General features: G+C 44.0%; 1 protein-coding gene across 5 annotated transcripts in view; it reads right to left on the bottom strand.

Moving 5' to 3' along the window:
* The window catches only part of LOC118358985 (inhibitory synaptic factor 1-like), a 52,127-nt gene extending 28,233 nt beyond the window's left edge, over nucleotides 1–23,894 (bottom strand). Inside the window, exons 1-3 of one of the 5 annotated variants that reach the window (XM_052480974.1) lie at nucleotides 22,930–23,894; nucleotides 20,916–22,411; nucleotides 20,420–20,797 (exon numbers count right to left, since the gene is read on the bottom strand). In XM_052480974.1, coding sequence (XP_052336934.1) covers nucleotides 20,420–20,569 — 150 coding nt within the window. In that variant the 5' untranslated portion in view covers nucleotides 20,570–20,797; nucleotides 20,916–22,411; nucleotides 22,930–23,894. The other 4 variants (XM_052480976.1, XM_052480955.1, XM_052480950.1 and 1 more) reach the window with 4 other exon arrangements.
* Between the last annotated feature and the right edge of the window lie 593 nt (nucleotides 23,895–24,487).

The following is a 24,487-nucleotide window of genomic DNA, read 5'->3' as shown; positions in this document are numbered from 1 at the left end:
CCAGCACTGTAAGCTGAGAGAGAAGCTGTGTTATCCCTGTTCAACGGTGGTCAGAAGGCAGGAGAGCCAGGCGCTGAAGATGCAACCCATTTCACCTTGCCTGCCGTTTGAGTTCACATTCCCCGTGCAAGCTGCACAAGTTAACATGAATTATCCATTTGACGCATTATTAAAGTATTTACTCACTCTAATACATAATGGAGAGTAATGATGACAGTGGGACAATAAATAATAGGCCTTGCTTGCAGAGGAGGCTCATAATATTCATTATAGATAATGTTATAGATCCATCCTGTTCTGAGGCCATCGTTTTAAGTGATATCATTGGTATGCATATTGAATAATTGTTTCATGCTCTATACTTTATGCTCCTTGTCTGTGGTATCACTGCATCCATATTGTTTTCCTTCATAGCATTATATATGAAGAGCAGTACTGCATTAGATATCAAATATATCTCAAATACACATGTGAGAAACGGCAGAATAACATATCAGAGAGAGATGGCCAGGAACTCTCCCTCTCTCTCTCTCTCTCTCTCTCTCTCTCTCTCTCTCTCTCTCTTCTCTCCCTCTCTTCTATCTCCCTCTCTCCTCTCTCTCTCTGGTGTTGCAGTGGCCTGATTATCACTATATCTGCAGAGAAGCAGACTAGTCTAAATATAGCCAATAAAAACAGAGCCTCACCATCTAGCCTGGCCCTGATGGAGATGGGGGAGGCCGTGCAGACTGGACCCTAAAGTGGGCCTACCTGCTGGGGGATCATGTTTTTGTTTCATGCCTCTGGCGGGCAGCTAGCTAGCTTGGCACTTAGACAGAGAGGACCGTGACTGTTCTGTGCTGCTGTGTCTGGCCTTGATTAGACCCTCCTAATGACGTGCCTCAGTGCTGCCGGCAGGGGGCTGGAAGCCCACACTCACACACAGACACTAGAACACTAGAACAGCCTCCCTACTGCTAGGCTGCTGGGGTGGGGACACAGGCTCATCTCAGGCCGTCCTCCTTGTGAAGGACACTTCTCCCTCTAGTTCACTATGACAATAAGTAGCACTTTAATCAGTAAGGTAAAATGGACTCCACACCCAGGGAACAATGAGATTACGTAAAGGACTCTCACATCGGGTGCAGAAGCCTCTTGATTGATTCAACATGGTCCTTATAAACTACTGGGATGTGCATCAAATCGTGCCCTTCAGTCGAGAAAAAACACTTGGTTAATCATACACTTAGAGGCGACTTGGTAATGGTTCCGAGAGAGTAAACAACAAAAACAAAAAGGAGAACAAACTTTGCTGCTAGCAGTCCCAGGGCTGTAGAGAGCAAGGACAGGATAGCAAGCAGGCAGCCTGTCTATCTGGGATTTGTAATACATGACCATCATCGCTCTGTCCTCAGTAAAGCACGATTATATTTTGGATTGTGATGGGGTACAGTTGAACTAAGCTTGTGTCATTTACTGTATAAGTAATATTCCAAAATCAATGGGTAAATATAATTAATTTATAAGTCCAAAAATAGATTGCAATTGCAGATTGCCCTTTTAAAGCTGGCTTAATGGCTTAATGCCCCTTCCAGAGACGTTGCCTGGGGCAGTGTCCTTACTCTGTCCTCTGGCTGATGATTGCTTGGACATCTGTTGGCTGTTGGTTTGTTTGTCAATTCAAACCAAGTCAAAGAAGGAAAGAGAAATATTTGCATTGTGATATAAACAAAACAAAATCCCAATTTTGAAGCTGTTTGGACAGGTCTTTATCAATAACACTTCACAATACAGTGCAGAGCGTTCGATTTGGCTGCTGGGGGGGCAAGAAAAGCTTGGATAAAAACATGCCATTTTCAAGGGATTGTTATATAAATGTTAAAACTATTTGTTTTTAATATCATCACATCTTGAAGAACATACTCAGAACTACACAATTCCAATTATACAGGAAGTAATTGCATTCTTTTCCCAATTAGTAAATATCAATTGATCATGTATTTTCAGATACGTGAGCGTAGGCTATCCATTTGGCATGTTCTGTGGCTAGTAGCTAGCTAAGAAAACAACGTGTCATTTAGACTGCTTCATCAGAGATGAGACTTTTAGAAAGAGCTTGACATCGGCAAGTCCTCATCCTGGTAAAGTTGTCAGTCAGACTACTGTCATCACCATTGGTAAGAAAATCAAACCATATTTGGATATAGCTTTCTAGTTTATCCTTTGAAAGTTAGCTTGTTAAGATATAGACGTGATTTGCTATTAGCTAGCTAGGCAATTTTACATGGTCCATCAATCAATATAGCCCATGTCTGTCAGCAGCAACAGTGACTAAAGACTCTTAGATTTTTGGGGAAAGGTGATCATGTTCGCTGACTTCGCTAGGTAGGTCTACATTGGCTGGAGAAAAAGAACATTAGGTCTACTTACCACTATGTTTAGCCAACTGTACAAAGTTTCTAAAGGTAGTTTGCAAAGTAAACATTATCAGCTAAGAGTACATTGGCAAATGCGGCCTTCAGCTGCTTGACAGGCAGAGGCCAAAAAGGATGGGAAATTAACCTAAACTACTCATACTTGTCAGGTACAGTTCATATATCAATCAAATATCCAATTAATGGTGGCCAATATTGAGATATACAGTGCACATCGAAAAGGATTAAGACCCCTTGACTTTTCCACATTTTATTAGGTTTACGGCCTTATTCTAAAAATGCTTCAATAATATTTTCATCAAGGATGTCTCTGTACTTTTCTCCATTCATCTATGCCTCAATCCTGACTAGTCTTACAGTCCCTGCCGCTGAAAAACACCCCCACAGCATGATCCTGCTACCACCATGCTTCACCGTAGGGATGGTGCCAGGTTTTCTCCAGAAGATGACGCTTGGCATTCAGGCCAAAGAGTTGAATCTTGGTTTCATCAGACCAGAGTATCTTGTTTCTTATGGTCTGAGAGTCTTTAGATGCCTTTTTCGCAAACTCCAAGCAGGCTGTCATGTGCCATTTACTGAGGAGTGTCTTTAATCTGGCCACACTGCCATAAAGGCCTGATTGGTGGAGTGCTGCAGAGAGTGTTGCCCTTCTGGAAGGGTCTCCCATCTCCACAGAGGAACTCTAGAGCATTGTCAGAGTGACCATCGGGTTCTTGGTCACCTCCCTGACCAAGACCTTTCTCCCCCAATTGCTCAGTTTGGACGGGCGGCCAGCTCTAGGAAGAGTATTGGTGGTTCCAAACTTCTTCCATTTAAGAATGATGGAGGCCACTGTGTTCTTAGGGACCTTCAATGCTGCAGAAATGTTTTGGTGACCTTTCCTAGACCTTCCTCGACCTTCCTCGACACAATCCTGTCTCGGGGCTCTTCCTTTGACCTAATGGCTTGGTTTTTGCTCTGACATGCACTGTCAACTGTGGGACCTTATATAGACAGGCGTGTGCCTTTCCAAATCATGTCCAATCATTTGAATCTCCCACAGGTGGACTCCAATCAAGTTGTAGAAACATCTCAAGGATGATCAATGGAAACAAGATGCACCTGAACTCAATTTTGAGTCTCATAGCAAAGCGTCTGAATATTTATGTAAATGTGATATTTCAGTTTTTTATTTTTAATAAAAATGATTTCCTCACGTATCTGAAAATGCATGATTAATTGATGTTTACTGATCATGAAAAGAATACAACCTTCCCACAACTTTCTTGGAATGGTGCAGGATAGTTGCTTGGCTTTGGAACATTTGCAGCACATTTAATAACTCTCTCTATCCTCTATTTTGTAAAGTGTGTTCTATCTAATTGACCACACCTGGTGTTAAGGAGTGCTTGTTTCCATTGAAATGGAGTCTGTTTAAATAGACACAATTGAACAGCTTTGTCTGCATAAAAAACATGGCATGTTAACTCCATCCTGGTGGCACAGTGGATTAATTCCATGGATAGAAAACAGAAGACTATAGTTTTGAATCTCACTGATGCCATGTCACAAAAAAAAGAAGAGTTTTTTTCATGATAAATGGCTAACGACATTCATTTCCATATATCCTCTCTGTGCTTTTGGAGTTTGGAGTTCAACAATGTTTTATTAAAAGTCTTATTGAAACATTCAGTGGATGTTTTAAGGAAGTTTTTCAAAAAACTCAACATAACCTATAATTTCCACCCTCAGAGCAATAAAACCTCCCAGAGTAAGACCTCCGTGTAACTTAAAAATAAACCTTTCCAGAACAGGCTACATTTTCACTTTCATTCTCAGAAAGAAAAAAAAAAACATTAAATTTTCCCGGTCAAGAAACATATAGCTTCGTTCCCAGAACCAATGGGAAACCCAAAACGTATGTTCCCACAACTTCCAAGGAACCAAATGTGCTAGCAGTGTTTATTGTAGTGTTAAATACTGGCTGTGGTCTGTGTGAAGTTGTATTGCTTGTTTTTAACGACTTCACACAGCGGGTGGATGCTGTTTGGTCTTGATTTGCAATTCAAAGATCCACTACTGTTTCCAAACACGGTTGTTAGACTATTAGACCGTGTGCAAAGTTAAGGGTTGTAACTTTTGGCTATCCAACTAAGTTTGTTATTCCTCAAGGATACTCTGTGGTGTACTGGAGTCAGAGAGCAATAAAGTATATTCTGCCCGAGCTAGCCTCCCAGATAAAAAAAAAACATCTTTGTGAATAGAAAAGTAGGGTATATTGATCTTGTTAACCTTTGTTTCTATGTTTAGATTGGTACTAAATGCCTCACCCATAAAGCTATGACTATTCCAAAGGCTTGTTCAGATGTGTGTGTGTGTGTGTGTGTGTGTGTGTGTGTGTGTGTGTGTGTGTGTGTGTGTGTGTGTGTGTGTGTGTGTGTGTGTGTGTGTGTGTGTGTGTGTGTGTGTGTGTGTGTGTGTGTGTGTGTGTGTGTGTGTGTGTGTGTGTGTGTGTGTGTGTGTGTGTGTGTGTGTGTGACGTTGCCCGGACATCAGAAGAGCTAGTACAGCATCAGAATAAAACAAGCTTGCTGAGAGCCATTGAGTCATTAAAAAGTCAAGCTGAACATGAACGATTGGTATGCAGAGGGATTTTGGATAGAGACTCAGGGACACTCAAGTTATAGACATCCTCTGTTGTACATTATAAGCCATTAGGCCAGTTTTGTCACGAAAAAGTGGCTCTGCAGCAACAGGTATGGGTATGACAATAATTTGGCATTTGGATGGTTTATTTAGTCCCTCACTACATTTCAGCTTTATGTCTTACATATTTATTGTTCTGAGGCAGGCGGGCATGCAGCAATGGGTTGAGAACAGCGTGAGGTAGTGTTTTGCACAGTGTCTATCTAATTGCCTGACCAACAGTAGCTACAGTAAGGCCTCGTTCTAACCAGATACAGTACTCTGTCTCCACACTAAGCTTTGTTCTAACTAGATGCTCTGTCTACACACTAGGCCTAATTCTACCCAGCTAATCTGTCTCCAGACTAGGCATTGTTCTAACCATGTACTTTGTGTCTCCACACTAGGACCCATTCTACCCAGCTAGCACATAACATTCTGAGAACCATGTGTTTCTTAGAGCTTGGTTGTCCTTTGGTTGTTTTGCATTCTAACCTTCCCATAATGTTTCCTACAGGTGTCCTCATGGTTATATTTAAAGCAATGGTCTCAAGTTTTTCAGAGAACGTTAAGAAACAATGTTCTTCTGTGGGAATTTCAGTACTTCATCAGAACATTTTCTACAGATTTCTGCCATTTACTGGCCCCAAAAAAGGGGTTAAATATGGGTAAAATAATGAAAATAATTTCCTGATCTCTCAGATATTGGACAGACCCTTCAAAACAAACTTTATTTTGATAATTAAGTTATTCAATGTGTTTCTATGGGCTAATAGCAGTAAGGTCAAATTCAATGTTTAATCAAATCATTTGTAAATACATATTTTTTATATCTACAGGGGCCTTTTTATAGGGGCATTTTAACACTGCATTGTTCTTAGCCCTGGGCTAGACTAGCTTTTCCTGTGTTCACACAAGTATTTGTTAACCCTGGGTTAAGGATTCACCGTTGTATTCCAAAGCACTGGGCAAATGGACAAACACAACATGCGACAAACATTCTATCCCTGACACGCGACCAATGTTACAAGCAATTTAGCACATTGTTTCTTCTTGCTTCTAGCCTAGTATTTTATTTCCAACATTGATGGTTTGTATAAACCTCGGGAAACAATGCTTCACTTTTAAAATTCAATCTCGCCCTTGTACAGAAAATGCTGTGCATGAACGAGACATTAACATTTATGATCCAGGTGAAAACATGCAACAATATTATTCTCATTGATATATCCAATTGAATGTCAATAGAAGCTATGAAAAAAGACAAAAAATGAGGGTTTGCTGCCCTTCCAGCTGTAGAGTTTGTAGCTTTAGTTGGCTAAGTGAGAAGACAGCCTGCATAGCAACCATTTTTGTTAGGCATAGCAACCAATCTTTTTGTACAGATGAAAGTTTTAGTTTTTGTCCTCAGATGGAAGAAATAGTATGAATTGATTTATCAAAAATCATTACAGGCATCACGAGTATATGTCAATTAAGTGACAGTACAGATTTTGTGATTGGACAGTGAGCTATCTAGGTATTGTTCTTGACCTTGTTTCACACGCTATTTTGACACTGTGTTTCTGGGGCTAAACCCCGAAAAGTCGGTGCTAACCCTCCTCCGGAGCAGGGCCCACTAGCTCTGAGCTAAGGTTGGTGCTATCCCACTTTAGAATGTGTAAATGCGAATACGTGCTTAGCTCGGGGCTAAAATCTCCCTTAGCCCAGCACTAAGGAGGCTCTTAGCCCTGTGCTAAATGTGCAGTGTTAACGCGCCTAAATAACTGTGTAAGAATGGTATTTAAAAACATCTACATTCCATTCTCAGCATCAACAAAACTCTCTCTTATCCTCTATCATGTTAAGTTTGTTCAGGTGTGTTGGCCGCGTCAACTAACTGGCCACACCTGATCTCAATGAGTGCCCGTTTCCTTTGAAATAGAGTCTGTTTGAATAGTCTAAAATGAACAGTTTTGTAAATTCTTATTGGAACATGTTCAGAACGTTATGTAATCACCGTAAAATAACCTATAATTTCTGTTCTCATAAAGTTAATAAATCCTTGCAGGAAATCTTTCAGGGAACCACAGAAGAATGTTCTCATACCCTCCCTGCAACCTAAAAATGTACATTCCCAGAACAGGCCAAATTTTCACTTCCGTTCTCAGAATGTTTCAAAAACATTCTGTTTTAACCATCAGGTAACTTATGGCTTTGTTACCAGAACCAATAGGAAACCAAAAACTAACATTCCCACAACTTCCAAGAAACCAAATGTGCTAGCTGGGTAACTAGATACTCCATGTCGCCACACGAGGCTTCGTTCTACCTAGACACTCTCCACACTAGGCCTTGTTCCAACTAGACACCATGTCTCCAGAGCTCTGCTCCACTCTTCAAACCAGAACCCAGAGCTCTTAACCTCGGGAGCCCTGGGGAGGGAAGGCCCCACACGTCCCCTCCCTCCTGCAGCTAGGAGAGGCCAGAGTGAGACCGTATATCATCTAGTCAATCATCCAGAGATATGCCCTTCACTTTAACAAGTCTGGGAGCATGTCTACCATAGCCTCTCTGCCATTTGTTCTGCAGAATTTGGGGTCAGAACAGTTTGCGTTGAGCTGGACTGAGCTTCAGAGAGTCTTAAGACACTTCCTGCCATAGTCTCTCTGCCATCTTTTCTGCTCAGGACACGTTTGAAAGGAGGCAAAGTTCTGTCCCAGCAATTAGCAGTCAGAGTAAGTAATGGTGTCACCTTGGTCCAGTTGTCTGCCACTGGTCCAGGCAGTGTGGGTAAGTTTTTGACGGTGTGTGAATTTCCCACAGATGCATGCGTCTTTACGTGCCAGTGAAAACTATCTGCAAAGGTGTCATAGCCTACAACGTTGCAGATTCCTTTGGCCACAGGCATCAATTAGTGTTGCTGGAAAGGAGTGTGTGAGACATTTACAGAGACATTTACGGCGAGAGTACGTGCAAAGGGCACAGTGTCTCCTGTTGGTGTCAAGGTAAAGCACTTTTAAACAAGCTTTTAAAACAGACAACACTCCTGACTGTCTCTCACGTTGTGTTTTTCCCATTGTGCAGATTTACATCATCCCTACGTCAGCACCACTATCGTTTGTTCTTCACACACCATTTTCTTCAAAGTCCTAACCAAAGACCAATGCCTTTATCAAAATACCCCAAATACTGCTCTGCACTGCACCACAATTCTTAAAAAGGCTATATGTCATTTTAACTCCCTCTACAACTCTTCTTTACCTAATAATTGATTCAATTAAAAGAAAGAACATTGAAAATAGTTGATGCACTTTACAGATGGCATCCTTTTGCCTTTTAGATGAATGCAAGACCAAAATGGCAGCTTTGCTGTTCGTTCTTCACTCTGCGGGACTGAGCTCCCAAGAAATCTCTCATTGATCTTACCAACATGGTATGATAAGTAGAAAGATGAGGCTGTAATTTTCATCGCAATTGAGAAAAGAGATAGCATTGCTGCTTACATCAAGGCTTGTTAAGGAACCCTTTAATTAATTGGGGGATGTGGGCACTTCACTGAATGCATAATGCTCCATGAGTTGAGCATGCAGGACAAGTCAACAACCCAAACTAACCTGCAGTTCATGACCACGTCCGGATTTACCTGATTAGCATGACTACTGATGCAGATGAGATTTTTTGAGTTTTTGATTGTTGATCGGGTAACTCACACAAATGAACCTGCTTTCCCTATGGTCCATAGCAGATGGGAAAAGACAGAGTTATGCTATTTTTGTATAGTCAACCATGGCACACACAAGTGAGGTTGAGACTAAATGGATGGGTGGATATGGATTTGGTGCTCTGTAAAATTGAATGTAAAGTATGCATGTAAAGGCATAAAAAAAGTATATCTGGTCTCAATACTTGAATAGCTCGACATAACATGAAGAACAATCATGCTTTTGCAGTTTCAAATATGTGAGTACATTCATACATTCATAAAGACCTCAGTTTTGTCCACATCAACAGTGAGATTATTTTTGTCTGCTAAATCCTGTATCAGGAGGGCAGCGACTGCTGTGAATAGCCAGTGTGGATGCAGGAATGACTGGTGCTTAATAGTCAGGCCCAGTTTTTATTGTCATGCATCTGCCACTGACTCACATCCATAGAACTGTAGACTGAAACATGCTGACCCTCCTTCCTGGTCCCAGGCATGGTTCTGGGAGTAACTGCTGCCTGTAGCCAGAGATAAGCTCCCCTCTCTCTCTCTCTCTCCCACACACACACACACACACACACACACACACACACACACACACACACACACACACACACACACACACACACACACACACACACACACACACACACACACACACACACACACACACACACACACACACACACACACACACACACACACACACACACACACACACACACACACACACACACACACACACACACACACACACACACACATTCTCCTGTCCTTTCTCTGTATTTCACAGTTTTCTGCAACATGTATACTGTCTGCACACTTGCAGACTCGTTCAGTAGCTACTGTAGGTTGCAGGAGATCTGATGCTGTGCCATTGTCCCCCTGTATTCTGCTCTTTGTTTTTTGTGCCGATACAAACCGAACCCCGAACAACAACAGGTCAACACAAACAATCTTGACGTTGGGCAAAGCACTTCATCACCCTGGACTTTCTGCTCTGCCAACAGTAACAGCTGATTCTGGGGGTTATATGTATTCAACCCATGACCTTAATTAGCACAGTGGAGATCTCCATGGCACCACTGTGGCCCGCCCCAACCCCCATCCCTCGTTCCTTTATTTCATCCCACGTCAACTGCAGCAGCTCTCAGCCAAACAAGGACAGCTAGACTTTAAATGCTCTGCCAATGAGTCATGTAGTTTGCCTTTTGGCAAGTGGCAAGAGCACACAGAATGAATAATCAAGTGAACGCTCTGGGTCAGGGGCTTAGATTTATGTGACGGGGGAGAAGCTTTAGCTCTGTGAAGGGTCATTGTAGTCATGATACCCCTATACTCCATCCATCCCTCACCCTCGACACAGTGTGCTTCTACATCCATCCATATCCCTCTCTACTTCCACTGTATTGATTAAACACTCAGGCAACCTAATGCCACGGATGGATATTTTAAATGTAAGAACATGATCAGGGATAATACAGGAAGAATGGGAAACGGTTGGCGCGCTAAAAATATTACTGTACCTCCGCTTTACTTGCTGACACGGCTGCAAAGTGAGCGACTTATTATTTGTTCCCAAAATCAGAACACATGAAGTCGTTCTTGCAATTTCTCCATCAGCTATCTATATAGTTTCCACTGAATATTCTCTGCACCAGAACCAGGAGCAAGGCAAGGGAGACGTGAGTCATAGTTGAAATGAGGACAGTGGAGCTGCTTTTCTTGTCAGTCTCTTGTCAGCCTCTGTAACTTTACATACAAATAGGGCTGTCACTTTAGAAGGGGGTGTGTGTGCACCCCCTAGAGATCCTGCATAAACTCTGCCATGCCACCTGGAAGTAAGCCCAACTCACCCTAGACTATTAACAACACAGAGACAATATAACTAAATATTCACTTCCAGCCTGCAGGTGTAAGAGTGTAGGCAGAGAGGGACTTGGTATGAAAGCTGTGCTCGTGGCCCTGTTGTGGATTGGGGTGAGTCTAGGTTCAATGAAGGTGGAGGTTAGCAGGTGACTGTTAGAGGGTGACTGAGTACACACGCAACCCGAATGCCCTTTCATACCCTCACCACCACTGTCAAATGACCCGGGACAAAAATATGAATCATCAAAACAGTTTGTTGACACATCCTTTCTGTGTCCCTGAATAATTAATCTGTCCCTTCGTCTGTCTGTGCATCTTTCATCTCCGTCCCCACCGCCCGCCTGGTCTCCTGCCTGCCCGCCCGCAGCTGACGCCTGCATCTGAACACTATTGATAATGACAGTGGTGGCAGTCATCCATGCGGAGCCAGGTGGCAGGCGGAGTGTGACTGCTACCACAAGGTTACAGTAGCACATAAATAGTCTGAGAGAGAGGGGGCTTGGATCCCTCTCTCTGGGTGGAAGGAAATGTCTGGCTGAAGTTCCAGGTCCATGCTCCTGCAATCAGTCACCAATTGTACACCTATCTCTATCAACTGATCTGAGGTGGGTTTCTCAAAACGTGTGTGCACTAAGATCATTGTTCATCCATTGCCTACCAATGGCCTTCAGATGATTGTAGTGCTTCAGAGGTTTTGGGAAACTCACCCCTGCCTTCTAAGACCCTATTTAGATGACATATGTACACAGGCTACTCAGGAACAGAAATGAGGTAATGAATGACATTTTAGTCTGGGGATTCTGGGAATAATACTGCCTTCATAACCAACTGTGATAAATAACAGTTGTGAAGTCATAATTACAAGTTGGGTGTATTCACATGCTTGAACTGGGAAATGCCGTCAAACACAGAAGTCATTGCAAGGCTTGTGATTGTTTGATCTTTTTTTGCCCATAAAAAGCTGCTTTCACTTTCTAAATCAATAGGAAGATGAACGGAATCAATTTTGCATGAACAATTTGTATTTTGTTCTTACTATCAACAAAAACTGCTGAAGATGCTGCCATGCTTGTTGTCTTACTGACAAATGACGTCGGAGGTTACTAATCATCACCAGTTGGAGGGGTGTTCAAGTGGATTTCTCCCAATCGTATGCTGGTATTTACAAAATTACGAGATGTTGTGAACGCTGCGTCATCTTGTTCATAGACATTATAGGAAGGTACAACCGTATTGTTGGCCTACTAAAATGTTAATGAAATATTGTAGAATAGTGGGCCATATGGTGTTGTCAGGAGGGTGTGAAGCATTAAGATTCAGGTGCAAAATGGTGGTATACAGTCAGGTCTATAATTATTGGCACCCATTGGTAAAGATGAGCAAAAAAATACATGTACATTGCTCAAACATTTTTTGTTTTATTCAAAAAGGGACCAATGGAGTTAAGGTCGACGGCATCATGAACTCTACCAAGTACCAGGACATTTTTAGCCAAAAACCTGGTTGCCTCTTCCAGGAGGCTGACACTTGGCCACAAGTGGATCTTCCAGCAAGACAATAACCTCAAGCATTAATCAAAATCACAAAGAAATGGTTCATTGACCACAAAATCAACATTTTGACCACAAAATCAACATTTTGCTCGAGTCCATTCAAACCACTGATTTTCAATAGGGTTCAAGTCTACTTGAAACCCACTGAAAATCAGTGGTTTGAATTGAAGAGAGCAGCCCATGAGAACAGATGAAGGATATCAAATATCTGGAAAGATTCTGTATGGAGTAATGGTCTCAGGTCCCTCCCAATGTATTATCCAATCTCATAAAACATTTTAGAAAAAGGCTCAGTGTCCTTGTCTTCGCAAGGGGGAGGCTGCTAGAGTATTGAAAAAAGGCAATATATTTTTTTTATTGCTTCTGAAACAAAATCATTTTATCTGAGCAAAAACATAAAATAATAGAATTCCCAAATGTTTTGGAGCGTACAATACAGCTCAGTATTTGTATTATTTATTTTATACAGTCTTTTTTGCTCATCTTTAACAAGGGTGACATTAATTATGAAGCACCTGTAGATGAGGCAGAAAAAATTCTAAGCCTTGATGAAACATTGAGTATGGCCTCACTAATAGTAATTAGCCCATAGAAAAGCTTTAAACAGCACATTCATACATTATGTTTAGTGGGGGGCATTTTGTACTGGGGAGGATGGGATGGGGAGTTGGCGGTGTAAGGCCACCTCTTTTTGCTTATTCTTCTTCACATACAAATGTTATTAGTACAAACTCCAGTGTGATCAATATGATCTTTTCTCTGTCTGTAGTTCTTACTTTTTGTATTCTTTAAAGTGTCAGCCTAAGGGTACATATGGAATAAAGTGTGTAAATTGACATTAATATTGTACCTGAACCCCCTCCCCAACTAAAAATAACAAAGCAAACAAAAATGTGAGTATGATTTAAAGTATCTGTCCTATATCTGAGAGACATAAAATAGCTCAAGATTTGTGTATATATTTTTTTATAGTGTAATGACCCATACTCCTATGACGTGGAAATGCCCTATCCAATTCATCCATTTTTTCGAGTGAGTGCATGTTCGTAAGGGGCTCAACTTCCGATGGTGGGGTCACATTCATTTGTAGCCGGACACTACAGACAGAAGTTGGCACATCGGCAGTACCAACTTCAGATGAGTCTCGTGAAGCTTGTGGGGGTCATATTGCAAAACGGAGAATACCATCACGTTTGTGAGAGTCTTAACTTTCAAGCCCAAACTGTTCAGACTCTCCAAACGATTTTATGAGAAGACCGATTTTCTTGATGTCTCCTGGTCTGACAAACACCACTGTAGCTCTGCCATCTTCCACCACAGAAGCAGAAGGCCGACATTGGCGGATATGGTGGATTGAGAATCAGCCCATGCAAAAAAGATATCTCTATCTTAAACCAATGGATTTTGATGGGAATATCGATTTCCACGCGGACATCAAATCTAGGGGGTAGAAAATGAGCACCTGAACATGTTAAAAGCCCTAAACAGGTATTTTATCAATTAGCAATTCCCTTAACAATGAATACTTCTCAATAGTTGTCATATTAATGACCAATACATAATACATTACAACATACCAGGACATAACATCACATAATCATTAACGAATAGCCTATAGATGTTAGGAAAACCTGCTGTATACAGTATGTGGATGTGATTGTGACTGTGGGCACCTGCAGGATAATCGCTGCTGGATAATACGTTCTGAAATTCATTCTATCCGGAGTACTTGGAACGTCAAACTCTGACGTCACTCTATTGAAGTTGGTATTTAAAATGGTTAAGGTAAGGGTTAAGGTTAGATTAGGTTAGGTTAGGTTAGTTTAGTTTAGTTTAGTTTAGGGTTAGGATTAAGGTTAGGATTAGGGCAACAGGTTGGCGACACAATGTAAGTTAAGTTCTAAAATAGATTTTACAACCTCTTCTCGTGCGTGATAGGTTTTAGTAAAAAGACTATGCTTGAAAACACGTGCACATTTTGCAATCTGAGTTCGGTGCCAAATCAGAGGATATGAATGGAGTGTAATGTCTCACTTAAAGGGCACTCCGGTGTGAATCATCAAAAACATTCATAAAACCGGAAAATAACCAGACAATGCATGCCCGGTCAGATAGGCCAACAGCCAGAATTGATCAAATGAATCAAATGCCTGATTGAAAGGATTTTAAAGGTTTGAGGTCGCAGATGCTTGGTTGCCTGCTGTTAAAGCTTTTGATAGGACGTTGGGCTTCTCAGAACAATCACATTATGGGCTCATTCTAAACTGGGTCGATTCATGTTACCCAATCATAGCAATGCAGTTATTAATATTTTGCCCAAAACCACGTGAGGTTTTGTAGGTTCCTCAGTCTGTCACAACGAACCATAATGTAATAGTGATCGAGCTGCCCTGAGCGTTTCCCTGGTACAGCCGATGGAGAGAAAAAATTGGTCTCTTGACAAGTAGGTCACCTACTGTATTAATTTGGGTTGCTATTCATACTTTCAGACACATTCATAACCTACATGTCTCCAATTTCTTCTTGGGTATTTGTGCCCCTTCAGTGCAGTGACATTCAACCTTGCAGACATTTCATAGGAAGTCCAAAGAAAATGGTTTTGTCAGTGAGAGTACAGTATGCTCAGAGACCATCAAGTAATGTAGCTATTCTATTCCGGGGCCTGCTTGTGCACGTCAATGGATGCCATCTTTTCACACCATTAACTACAGCCCACTGGTTTTATTCACAGCTCAAAGATAGGCCAAAAACAATCCTAAAAACGCCCACAAGCACAATTGCTAAAATTGATATAAGCTGTTTCAACCGGTCTGTCGCCAGCCTGTACAGCAGGAGGAACCATTATCTCTCTCTCTCGCTCTCTCCATCCCCTCTCTCTCTATCTCTCTCTCTCTCTCTCTCTCTCTCCATCTCTCCATCCCCTCTCTCTCTCTCTCTCTCTCTCTCTCTCTCTCTCTCTCTCTCTCTCTCTCTCTCTCTCTCTCTCTCTCTCTCTCTCTCTCTCACGCGCTCTCCCTCCCCTCTCTCTCCTGTATCCTCCCCTGGAGGAAGGGGAAGAGTTGCAGCTTCACATTATGTACAAAGATGCATAGCAAGCCCCCTCAATCCTGTACCTCATGTAATGGTATCTAGTCACAGATAGCTGGCGTTGTAGAAAAGATATGTGGCTTACCAGGTTGATTTGATAAGGGCCAATTGTGTACCTCGCCTGGGCTCTAACCAGGAACTTTCATTATCATCTATGCTGAGTGCAAGGTCCACAGAGAAGGAGAGTTCAAAGGGCCTGCTAATCTACTGGGTTTTACAGGCATGCTGGGCTGGTCAACACACTGGCCCTGCATCTTAAAGTAGCTGTAGCTCCACAGCGGTGCTTGGTAAAAGAGGCTCAGGGGAACCGTATGCCAGCCTGGTGCAGTTTTCCTTTCTCTCTCCTCTCCACAGCTCCCTCTCAATGTTAGAAGCCACTAAAGCTTTAACTCTTTATGTCCCACTGTTAAGGTGTCTCTCTGTTTTACTATAGGAGCGTTATGGGTCATTCTGAGGCGGAACTAGCCAGGCTACTGGTCAATGAGGTCATCCGAAGATCACGTCCGGGTCACTGACTGAGGAACACAGGTATGGAGATGGGGGGGCGGGTCAGTACAGATGATACTGAAGTGGCCCTGTCATGTTGTTCATGTGTAGAATTTAAGGAACTTTGCTGGAGGCATAATATCACCAAGTTTAATTGGAGAATTTAATTTCAGCACACAAAGGAGGTCAGACAAGGTGGAACAAATTGACATAGTATTGCTTCACTTCTGTTTTATCTCTGGTTGTACGTGACGCTATAGGAAACCCTTTGGCCCAGTTGTGGCAGGTTTAGTGATCCTATCAACTCTCAGTGGTGACGGTAAGCCTTCAGCATAGCCCAGTGAACTCCATGTGCTTGCAGGGCAGCTGGTGAGCGTTTCCCCAGCCCCTCAGCTTGGCCAAATCCTGCCCTTAATCTTCAGTAAATTGCCTCGCTAGTCGCTACCAGCATGCTGGGCTGGGGCACCCTCACTGGAGAGGCCACGGTAAACTGGGCAGTCAACCTAGGAAACTGGCAGGGAAATGGAAACAGTTGCTTTCTGGGAAACGGTCCACCAGGGCACAGAGACTGATTGTAATTTGTGATAAGTGGGCTCAGGTAAACTAAAGGAAACCAGCATCACCACCTGCAGCACTAACACATGATTCGTTTGTGCCCACAGGGGCATCTTTTTAACACATACACTGTAGATTTTTAATTTTTTTTATTCAACAAAGACCCTTCCAATTACGGCACCTGTTCTCACACGGAACATGTTTCTTTCGGACCTGAGAGGTTGGGTTGGTGCACCAATTTGAAATTGTCATAATTGTGCTGCTAGGCAATGAGTATCACTGTGACTGCACACCTAGTGTCCACCCTTTGACACTACAGTTGTCAGGTGGCCTCGTCCCTGCCATGGGGCACTGTCGGCAGGGGAACAGAGAGCAAACAGAGGAGATGAGAAACGTCCACTGCAGAAACAGCAGCCTTTGATTTGGATTTAGGGCTTCCTGTGGCTACCTCTGTGTTCTGACCAGATTTGAGCGGTGCTGAGCTCTGTGGCGGTTAGCCGAGTGTGCCGACTCCCTTGCCGTCCCCCACCGTGGTGCTGGTGCCCAGTCCAGACTGGATCAGGACGGAGGCCCAGTGGCTCTCTGACTGATCTTCAGCCAGCTGTTTATATTTTGTATTCCTCCCACCGCATCACACGGGGCCCAAACAATGTACCGTTTATAGAACGCCACAAAACATAAAAGTGCTGCTTTCTGCTTTCTAATCAGGTTATTTACATGGCTTTTTCCTTTGTCCATTTTCATTTTTGCAATGTTCCCTTGATTGTTGCTAGATTGAATCCCGAGCTGACAAGGTAAAAATCATTCTGCCCCTGAACAAGGCAGTTAACCTAGGCGGTCATTGTAAATAAGAATTGGTTCTTAACTGATTTGCCTGATTTGCCAGATCAGTGATTGGGCAGCCAGACTCCGAGTTCTAAGAAATGGTGCAAATTGTACTCTGCCAGTGATAATTGCTCTAGGTATTTCTTTCTTCCCTCCTCTCATTAGCTACCTTAATTCTTGCTACTGGTTTTCATGGCCGCCCTATTTGCATTTTCCTCTCACTGAGCGTGGAAATCTTCCGTCCTCTGCTATTCGTATGATTCTACATAATGACTAGCTCCACATAATAACAGTTCCCTATTCTCTTTAGGATCCATCTAAAGACGTGCCTACCACTCGTCTCTCTCTGTATTGCAGCGTGCCTGCTCTTCCCCTCCACTCTCCAATTTTTCTGTCCTTACCGCCTCATTTAATGCTTTCAATTTACCAGTCTTATATCTCTCTAATACCCAATATGGATGTTTTCTTACATTTGCTATTCCTCAGCTATTTTAAATAGCTTTTATTCATTTGGATTCAGTTTTATCAACAACAAAAAAAAATTCATGCTGCAGAGGATGCTGCGATTTTCATTTGGTTCCATTTTTGGCTGTCAGAGATTGTAAGGGTAATGTTGACATGATACCCCAAATTAAAACATTCCTCTACAGCTGCTATTGCTGTTGATGGGTGGAGAGTATATTATCAGTGTATTTCATTTTGGAGTCTTCATTTAGATTCTGTTTTATTCTTTCTGTGAAATTGCATAATGGGATTCACAAATGTGACACAATTGAATGGCAATGCTGGAAACATCATATCTGGAAGCGCGGCGAGTATGTAGCTGCTGTAATACGTTTCTGTATGTACATAAGATCAATGGCATCTCTCTATGTGATTGCGCTGCCTTCTAAACTGACAGTTGTTATGATGACTTCTTCTCTACGGCTTGGTTTAGTTTTATGTATGGTATGTAATGTTGTTTGTATCATGCCTCCATCTCCTCTCCTGTCTTCACACCTCCAGCTCAGACCAATGGCTGAAATGAGATGAGGCAAGGCTGTGGGTCTAGCTATACTATAATTGCCAGTTTTAGATCCACTTCCAAAAAAAATATTTTGGCTCTGCCATGGTGGCTCTACTTTAACCCCCTTCTCCTAAACTCTGTGAAGGCATGGGGCGACGTTACGATAGCCTCCCCTGCTGTGGCCATGGAGCATGTCTGAGATAACCCACATACTGAATGCAGGGCTGGGCCCGGGGCCATGTACTGTCTTGGTCCTGTATGACCAGGGTTCAGGCCTGGCTGTGGAGACAGTCATTTATGAGCTGTTGATACAGTACGTGGACTGACGGGAGCTCTGCTTGTCTTTAACCCTGAGAGCTCTGAAATCAGGCCAGCTCCCTACGGACCTCTAGATATAATCCTATATTTATCTCTGTTGCCTCCGGATCGCCATATGCCATCAGGCTTCTCCAAACACCATCCTCCAACATGGAGTGATGATCCACCACCCAGTCAGTCCAGTTCAGTTCACATTCACTCACCACGTTACCCTGACTCCCGTTATTGAGTTATTTATTTGTTTTTCTTAACAGAGCCAGTAATTCATCATTTATTTATGTGACAGATGTTATCTATTATGTTATTCATTTCATGTGGCCAAGAATGAGAGATTTTCCGGAACATTAGGCAGCCGTGCATCTGCCGGTACATTGAGCACTAATGCATTTTTTCACCTTTTGAACGTTTTTCTATTAATACAGTCCACAATGGAATAAATTAGCAAATTGCTAAATATTGATACTACTGCCACTACTGCTGTTGTGGCTAACACAATCTCTTGCTACCAATTTCAATATTTCTATTTGTGTTCCCTTCAGAACGGATGATACATCGGCTGCTATATTGAAGCCTTTTCGGGGCTCTGAAATAAGAACCGTAATACTGTATATGTTGGCGCTGGCAGAGCTAGACAGAGGTAGCTAGTGTTTTTGTTTATAAATAGCTCCAGCCAGCATTATTCCACTTGCAGGAGTCCCATAATCATCAATCACTAGAGCACCGGTGGGGTTTTTTGGACTCAGAGGGAAGCGTGAGCTGTGAGTGAGCGGTGTGGAGCGATGTGAGCCGTGCCCTTGCACCTCTCCCCATGTGAGTACATAAAGGAGGAAGTGGGCAAAAGACTGGGGGAGTCAGGGGAAGGTGGTGGTGATGGAGTGAGTTATGACCCCTCGCTCTCCCACCCTCCCCTTGGTCTGGTCGGACTCTATCCTCCCCTGGGTCTCCAGGGCACTGGGCGTGCCCCCAGCCCCCCACTCCTGGCCCCCTGATCAGAGGGAGGTTGGGACACAGGTAATAACAGATAGGGTGGGGTTGGAGTGGGGATGTGTCAGAGAGCCACTATTTACTCAGAGAGAGAGAGAGAGATATGGAGAGGGAGAGAGAGTGAAAGGAGGGAGAGAGGGAGAGGGGGGAGGACATCCTCTGGACGAGGGGCAAGATAGCAAGGGGCAAGGGGGCAAGATAGCTTTGCATTTAACACATGTGTATGCACATTGCACACACAGGTACATACACATGGACACCCACAAAATACACACACACATACACACACATCAATCCTGCATTCTAATATCAATGCATTTTTTCAAAAGTACAGTAGACATTCCATAAAGACCCACACGCTGTCACACACTATATGATCCACGCACATATTCTTCCTGTTTGCTCATCCCTTTTTGATGCAGACACACGCTCTGATCTTTTCATCGCGTCACCATGGCAGTTGTGAAAATACAGTAGATATCCAGCTGATAACAACATGGTTACATAACTAGTGCAGTGCCAAGTCCTGTGTCTTACCTAAGCACACCTCTTCTCTCCCCTGTGTTTCTGTTTTCAGCCCAGATTCCTGGCTCTGCCCTGCTTCCTCTACAGCCACTATTTAAAGCAGGTTTCATAGGACGCTGAATACATCTAAACGACACTTATCGTTGTGTACACGATGATATCGGAATTAGCCCTTGAATGCCAAAAGGAAGATGGTATTTCTAATTACGGAAGCAGAAACCGATGTTCTCCTGTCACCTGCACCAAAGCCAAAGTGATGTCATCTTCAATTCCTAATTAAAAGCATCTCTATTCCGTGAAATGCATTCTATACACTTCATTCAATGCAATCCTCTCAAGGAGTAACTCCCCCATCTACCTTACTCCTCCAGCCCCCCACCACCACCCCCGGAACCTCGTCCCCAGTAAGGTGAGACAGTGGCGCATGCTGCCCGCTATAGTGCCTCACCTCCCGGAGTTCCTTGGCCACATCCTTGAGCTCTTTGAGAATGCCGTCCAGCTGGTTGATCACCATCTTCATGTGGCTGCGGATGCGTTCTCTGGGGGTCTGGCTGGGGGTCTCAGAGGTGTCCCGGGCCGGAGCTCTGCTGAGGGACATCCTTCACAGGGCGACTTGGGGCCAGGGGCCGGCGGGCTGAGGGCAGGGGCGGGGGGGAGCCGATTCGGGGTCCATGTCTCTGGCCGCGAGGAGCCTCAGTGCTACTGATCCGAACAGGGGCCCCGGCCACGCAGGGAGACCTCAACATCTTAAAAGCCCCTGGACAGCCAAAAGACCTTGCCTGGCCTGAGCGCTCAACCCCCTGGCGTTACCCTCCGCCATCCATGACTCCAGGATGGATTGTACCAAAAATGAAGCCAAAAGAAACATGAAAAACTCAAGTTAGATCCACGGAACAGGAGGATGATGAAAAGAACAGGAGCTAAGATGGTGTGTGTGAAAACACCTTATATAATAGTGTTGATCCAGAGAGCCTACTCATCTCACGTGTCAGTGTGTAAGTTTGCATCGGTCTCTGAGGAGGATATTTATTTAGATCGTCTGTCAGAGGGAGTTGCTATTTTCCCCTCCCACTCACCTTCCTTTACAATCTTATTTAGCTGGTACGATGCAGTGACTTGGTGTCAGCCAGGTTACTGTAAAAGAGTGCATCCCAGGTTGTCAAGCTGAACAAGGGGTTCATGTTCAGCCTCCCCTGTAGATCAGAATATCCAAGCAAAGAAAAATAGAACTCCCAGCAGTTGCTCATTTTTTTAAATGATCTTGGTCTACATTATTGTTAGGCAGCAGGGACAAGCTTTGGATTCTAAATATACTCCCTCAGTTTGGCATTTGTCTTTTTTAGGGAGAGAGGAGAACAAATCCTTATTCCTCCTGTGTCCTCCGCCGTGCAGTGTTCCCTTTCTCTTAGAAGTGACGAGAGAATAAACTAATCTTGAAGGAATAAAGAAATAGCCCACATCAAAAGCAACTTCTGCACCCATCCATTTTATGTTCAGATGATGCCCGACATGTGTCGTTCATTTCTCGTCAAAGAGAGGAGTACGGAAGGTAGGAGGAGGGGTGAGAGTCTCTCTGCGTGTGTGTGTGTGTGTGTGTGTGTGTGTGTGTGTGTGTGTGTGTGTGTGTGTGTGTGTGTGTGTGTGTGTGTGTGTGTGTGTGTGTGTGTGTGTGTGTGTGTGTGTGTGTGTGTGTGTGTGTGTGTGTGTGTGTGTGTGTGTGTGTGTGTGTGTGTGTGTGTGTGTGTGTGTGTGAAGAATGTCCAATATTTTGTTCAGTGGCAGGGCTTAGTCCAGGTGGCAAGAATGAGGATAAACGGACATCTTAGCGAGTAAAATGTGACTAATGAATAGAACGTGCAGGGGAAGAATGACAAACCAACATGGTGATGAACCAGAGGAGGTGAAAGAGAAGGAGGAAGAGGAGGGTCGTTCCCCTGGCGTTAGGGTGACTTGCGTGTCCTTCGTGCCCATGCAGTGTCCCAAATCCTGCCCTTTCAGATCCGACTGTTGGTCCACTCTGGTCTGCAGGGGTGTGCCAAGAAACCAGACACCAGAGAAGATAGGAAGAGACGATTCACTTCTCTCTTTCACTCCCAGAGTTGTTGCTAAGGGAATCCAGCAGTCTGCCTGGTTGTGCTGCTGATTGATTCATTATATTTCCTCTGTCTTTGTATCTGTGCATTTCTCCTTTGGTGAATAGTTTTCAAAAAGGCAGAAAGCCCATCTCCATCCTATAGTAAGAGGTAAATCCCAGTAGCGCGTCCCCAGGGACAGCCGGAGCCCAGGCACAGGCACGGGGACGAGACACACACAGAATCCAGGCTGATGCTACTGCCAGAGGGCAAGCTGGCCAATCACACATGACACCTGGAGAGACGAGAAGGAAAGCAGTTGTTTTTTTCTTCCTCTCTCTCTTTTCTCCTCTCTAGGCTCAGCAGCACTGCAAATAGAATACAACAGCAATAGAGCAAGGAAGAGAGGGAGAGAGAGGGAAGGAGAAAGAGGGAGAGAGAGGGAGAGAGGGAGAGAGAGGGAGGGAGAGAGGGAGAGAGGGAGGCAGGGAGATAGACAGGAATTAACTGCGGTGCTGGAATTTGCCAATTTTTTTAGCTGCTGTGAAAATGCACATCTAGTCTCAGCAGGACTCTCCCACCTTCCTCTTATTAACACCAAAACACAGACACACACACACTTACCTTCTCTCTACATCAGCAGCTGTAGCTGTGTCCAGGACTTACAGTCTATGCTCCTCTGTGATACTGACTGATTAAATGCACAGGAGGTTCATCCAAGCCACACACATCCTGCTAGTTCTCTTGCAGTCTCAATCTCTCTCTATCAAAACACACACTGACACCCTCCTCTCTTTCAGCCACACACTCACATGCTCACACACACACATATTATACTCCCCGACTTGTTCTCTTTGTATCTACCTCTCTCCCTAACATCACTTACTGTCTTCCTAGAGAAAGCAGCTCCAGTCAGAAGGCGAAGAATTAATTCAGTGCCGTGGCTCAATGGAAGGAATGAAGGAGAGCATGTGGAGGATGGAGATGTGGAGGAGGAGGCGGGATGGAGGAGGAGGCAGGATGGAGGAGTAGACAGAAGGAGGCAGAGGTGGAGGTGGGCGGAACGGCCCTGACAGCAGCACTCTTAGACACCAGAGAGAGGAGGCGGCTGAAGAATAGGGACCAGCAGCAGAGTATAGATCCGGCTGCTGCTGCTGATGATGATGCTGAGGCTGAAGCTGTTGCTGCTGTAGATGCTGATGCTACCGTTGCTCTAGTGACGATGCTGTGGAAAAGAAGAAGCCACTCGCCATCCTCATCAACCCTGCCAGCGTCAGGAAACAGCAGAAAGAGCTACTGCGTACAGAGCTGTGGAGAGGATCTGTATCAGTCAGAGCCCTCTGGAGGCTGCTCCTGACGACACTCTCTCTCTCTCTCTCTCTCTCTCTCTCTCTCTCTCTCTCTCTCTCTCTCTCTCTCTCTCTCTGTCTGTCTCACTCTCTCTCCGTCCCGTCTCTCTGCCCCTGCGCCCTGAAGTGTCCTCGCTGACTGCCGGATGAAGGCAGGCTGATGCCAGGGTTTATCGTGAGGCTCAGGCTCCTGCCAGCACAACTTGCTTTGCTTCTCCACTCTGACTGTGTGGAGGAAGGAGGGGCCTTGCGTTTTAAAGGCACAGCACTAGCTAGGTAGCTACAGTCTCCTCTGCCTGGATCCTCTCTCCCCTCTCTCTTTCCCCTCTATGTATCGCTCTAACTCTCTTTTCTCAGGATGGGCTCATCGTCTGCTCACAGACAGCCGACCCTTCACTAGGGAACGAGTGTCCAAAAATTGCTGGCTGTTGCATCACTAACACACAAAGCAGGTTGGGGTTGTTATGACCTCATCAAGGAGGGACTGCATTACCTTCCCTCTCCCTACTCTCCTCATTAGGATGTTTTGATCATATCATCTATCTAACCCCTCCAGAGGCAATTATCTTAATGTGAAATCTGTAACAAAAGCACGTTGGGTCTTTTAGCAAAGCAACAATGGCATGTTTTAGCGGCAGTTTTCAGCAGGTAGTGAATGTAGGTTTCCTGTGGGGTTTTGTGGGTAAGTATGCTAAGAGGCCTTGGCATTCTTTTGCATAATTGTTAAGGGAGATGTGCTGGAAATCGAGGTCCAGATGAGTCTGAAGTGAGGACCAGTGTGGTTTGGACTGCCAGGATCACAGGCAGTGTACCACTTATTTGAAGGGCTAATTGGGAGGATTCTACAGTAGAACATGTATTCCCTTTGTACATTTGCTTTGGTTAATAAAACATCAGCTTTGCATGTTCTCTTTCTCCTTGTGAAAACATCAGTGATAAATACTATACCATATTGAAATACTTCTCTGTGTACCTATAACCCTATATCTCTTAGATCAATACTTCATTTACATATGGTTATCAAAGCATTGACTCACTCCTGCAGGTTCATGCTCTACAGCATCCGTAGAGTACGACCCCACCTCACACAGGAAG

This window comes from Oncorhynchus keta, chromosome 2, assembly GCF_023373465.1.
Source record: "Oncorhynchus keta strain PuntledgeMale-10-30-2019 chromosome 2, Oket_V2, whole genome shotgun sequence".
NCBI lineage: Eukaryota > Metazoa > Chordata > Actinopteri > Salmoniformes > Salmonidae > Oncorhynchus > Oncorhynchus keta.
This window is presented reverse-complemented; position numbering and strand designations above follow the sequence as displayed.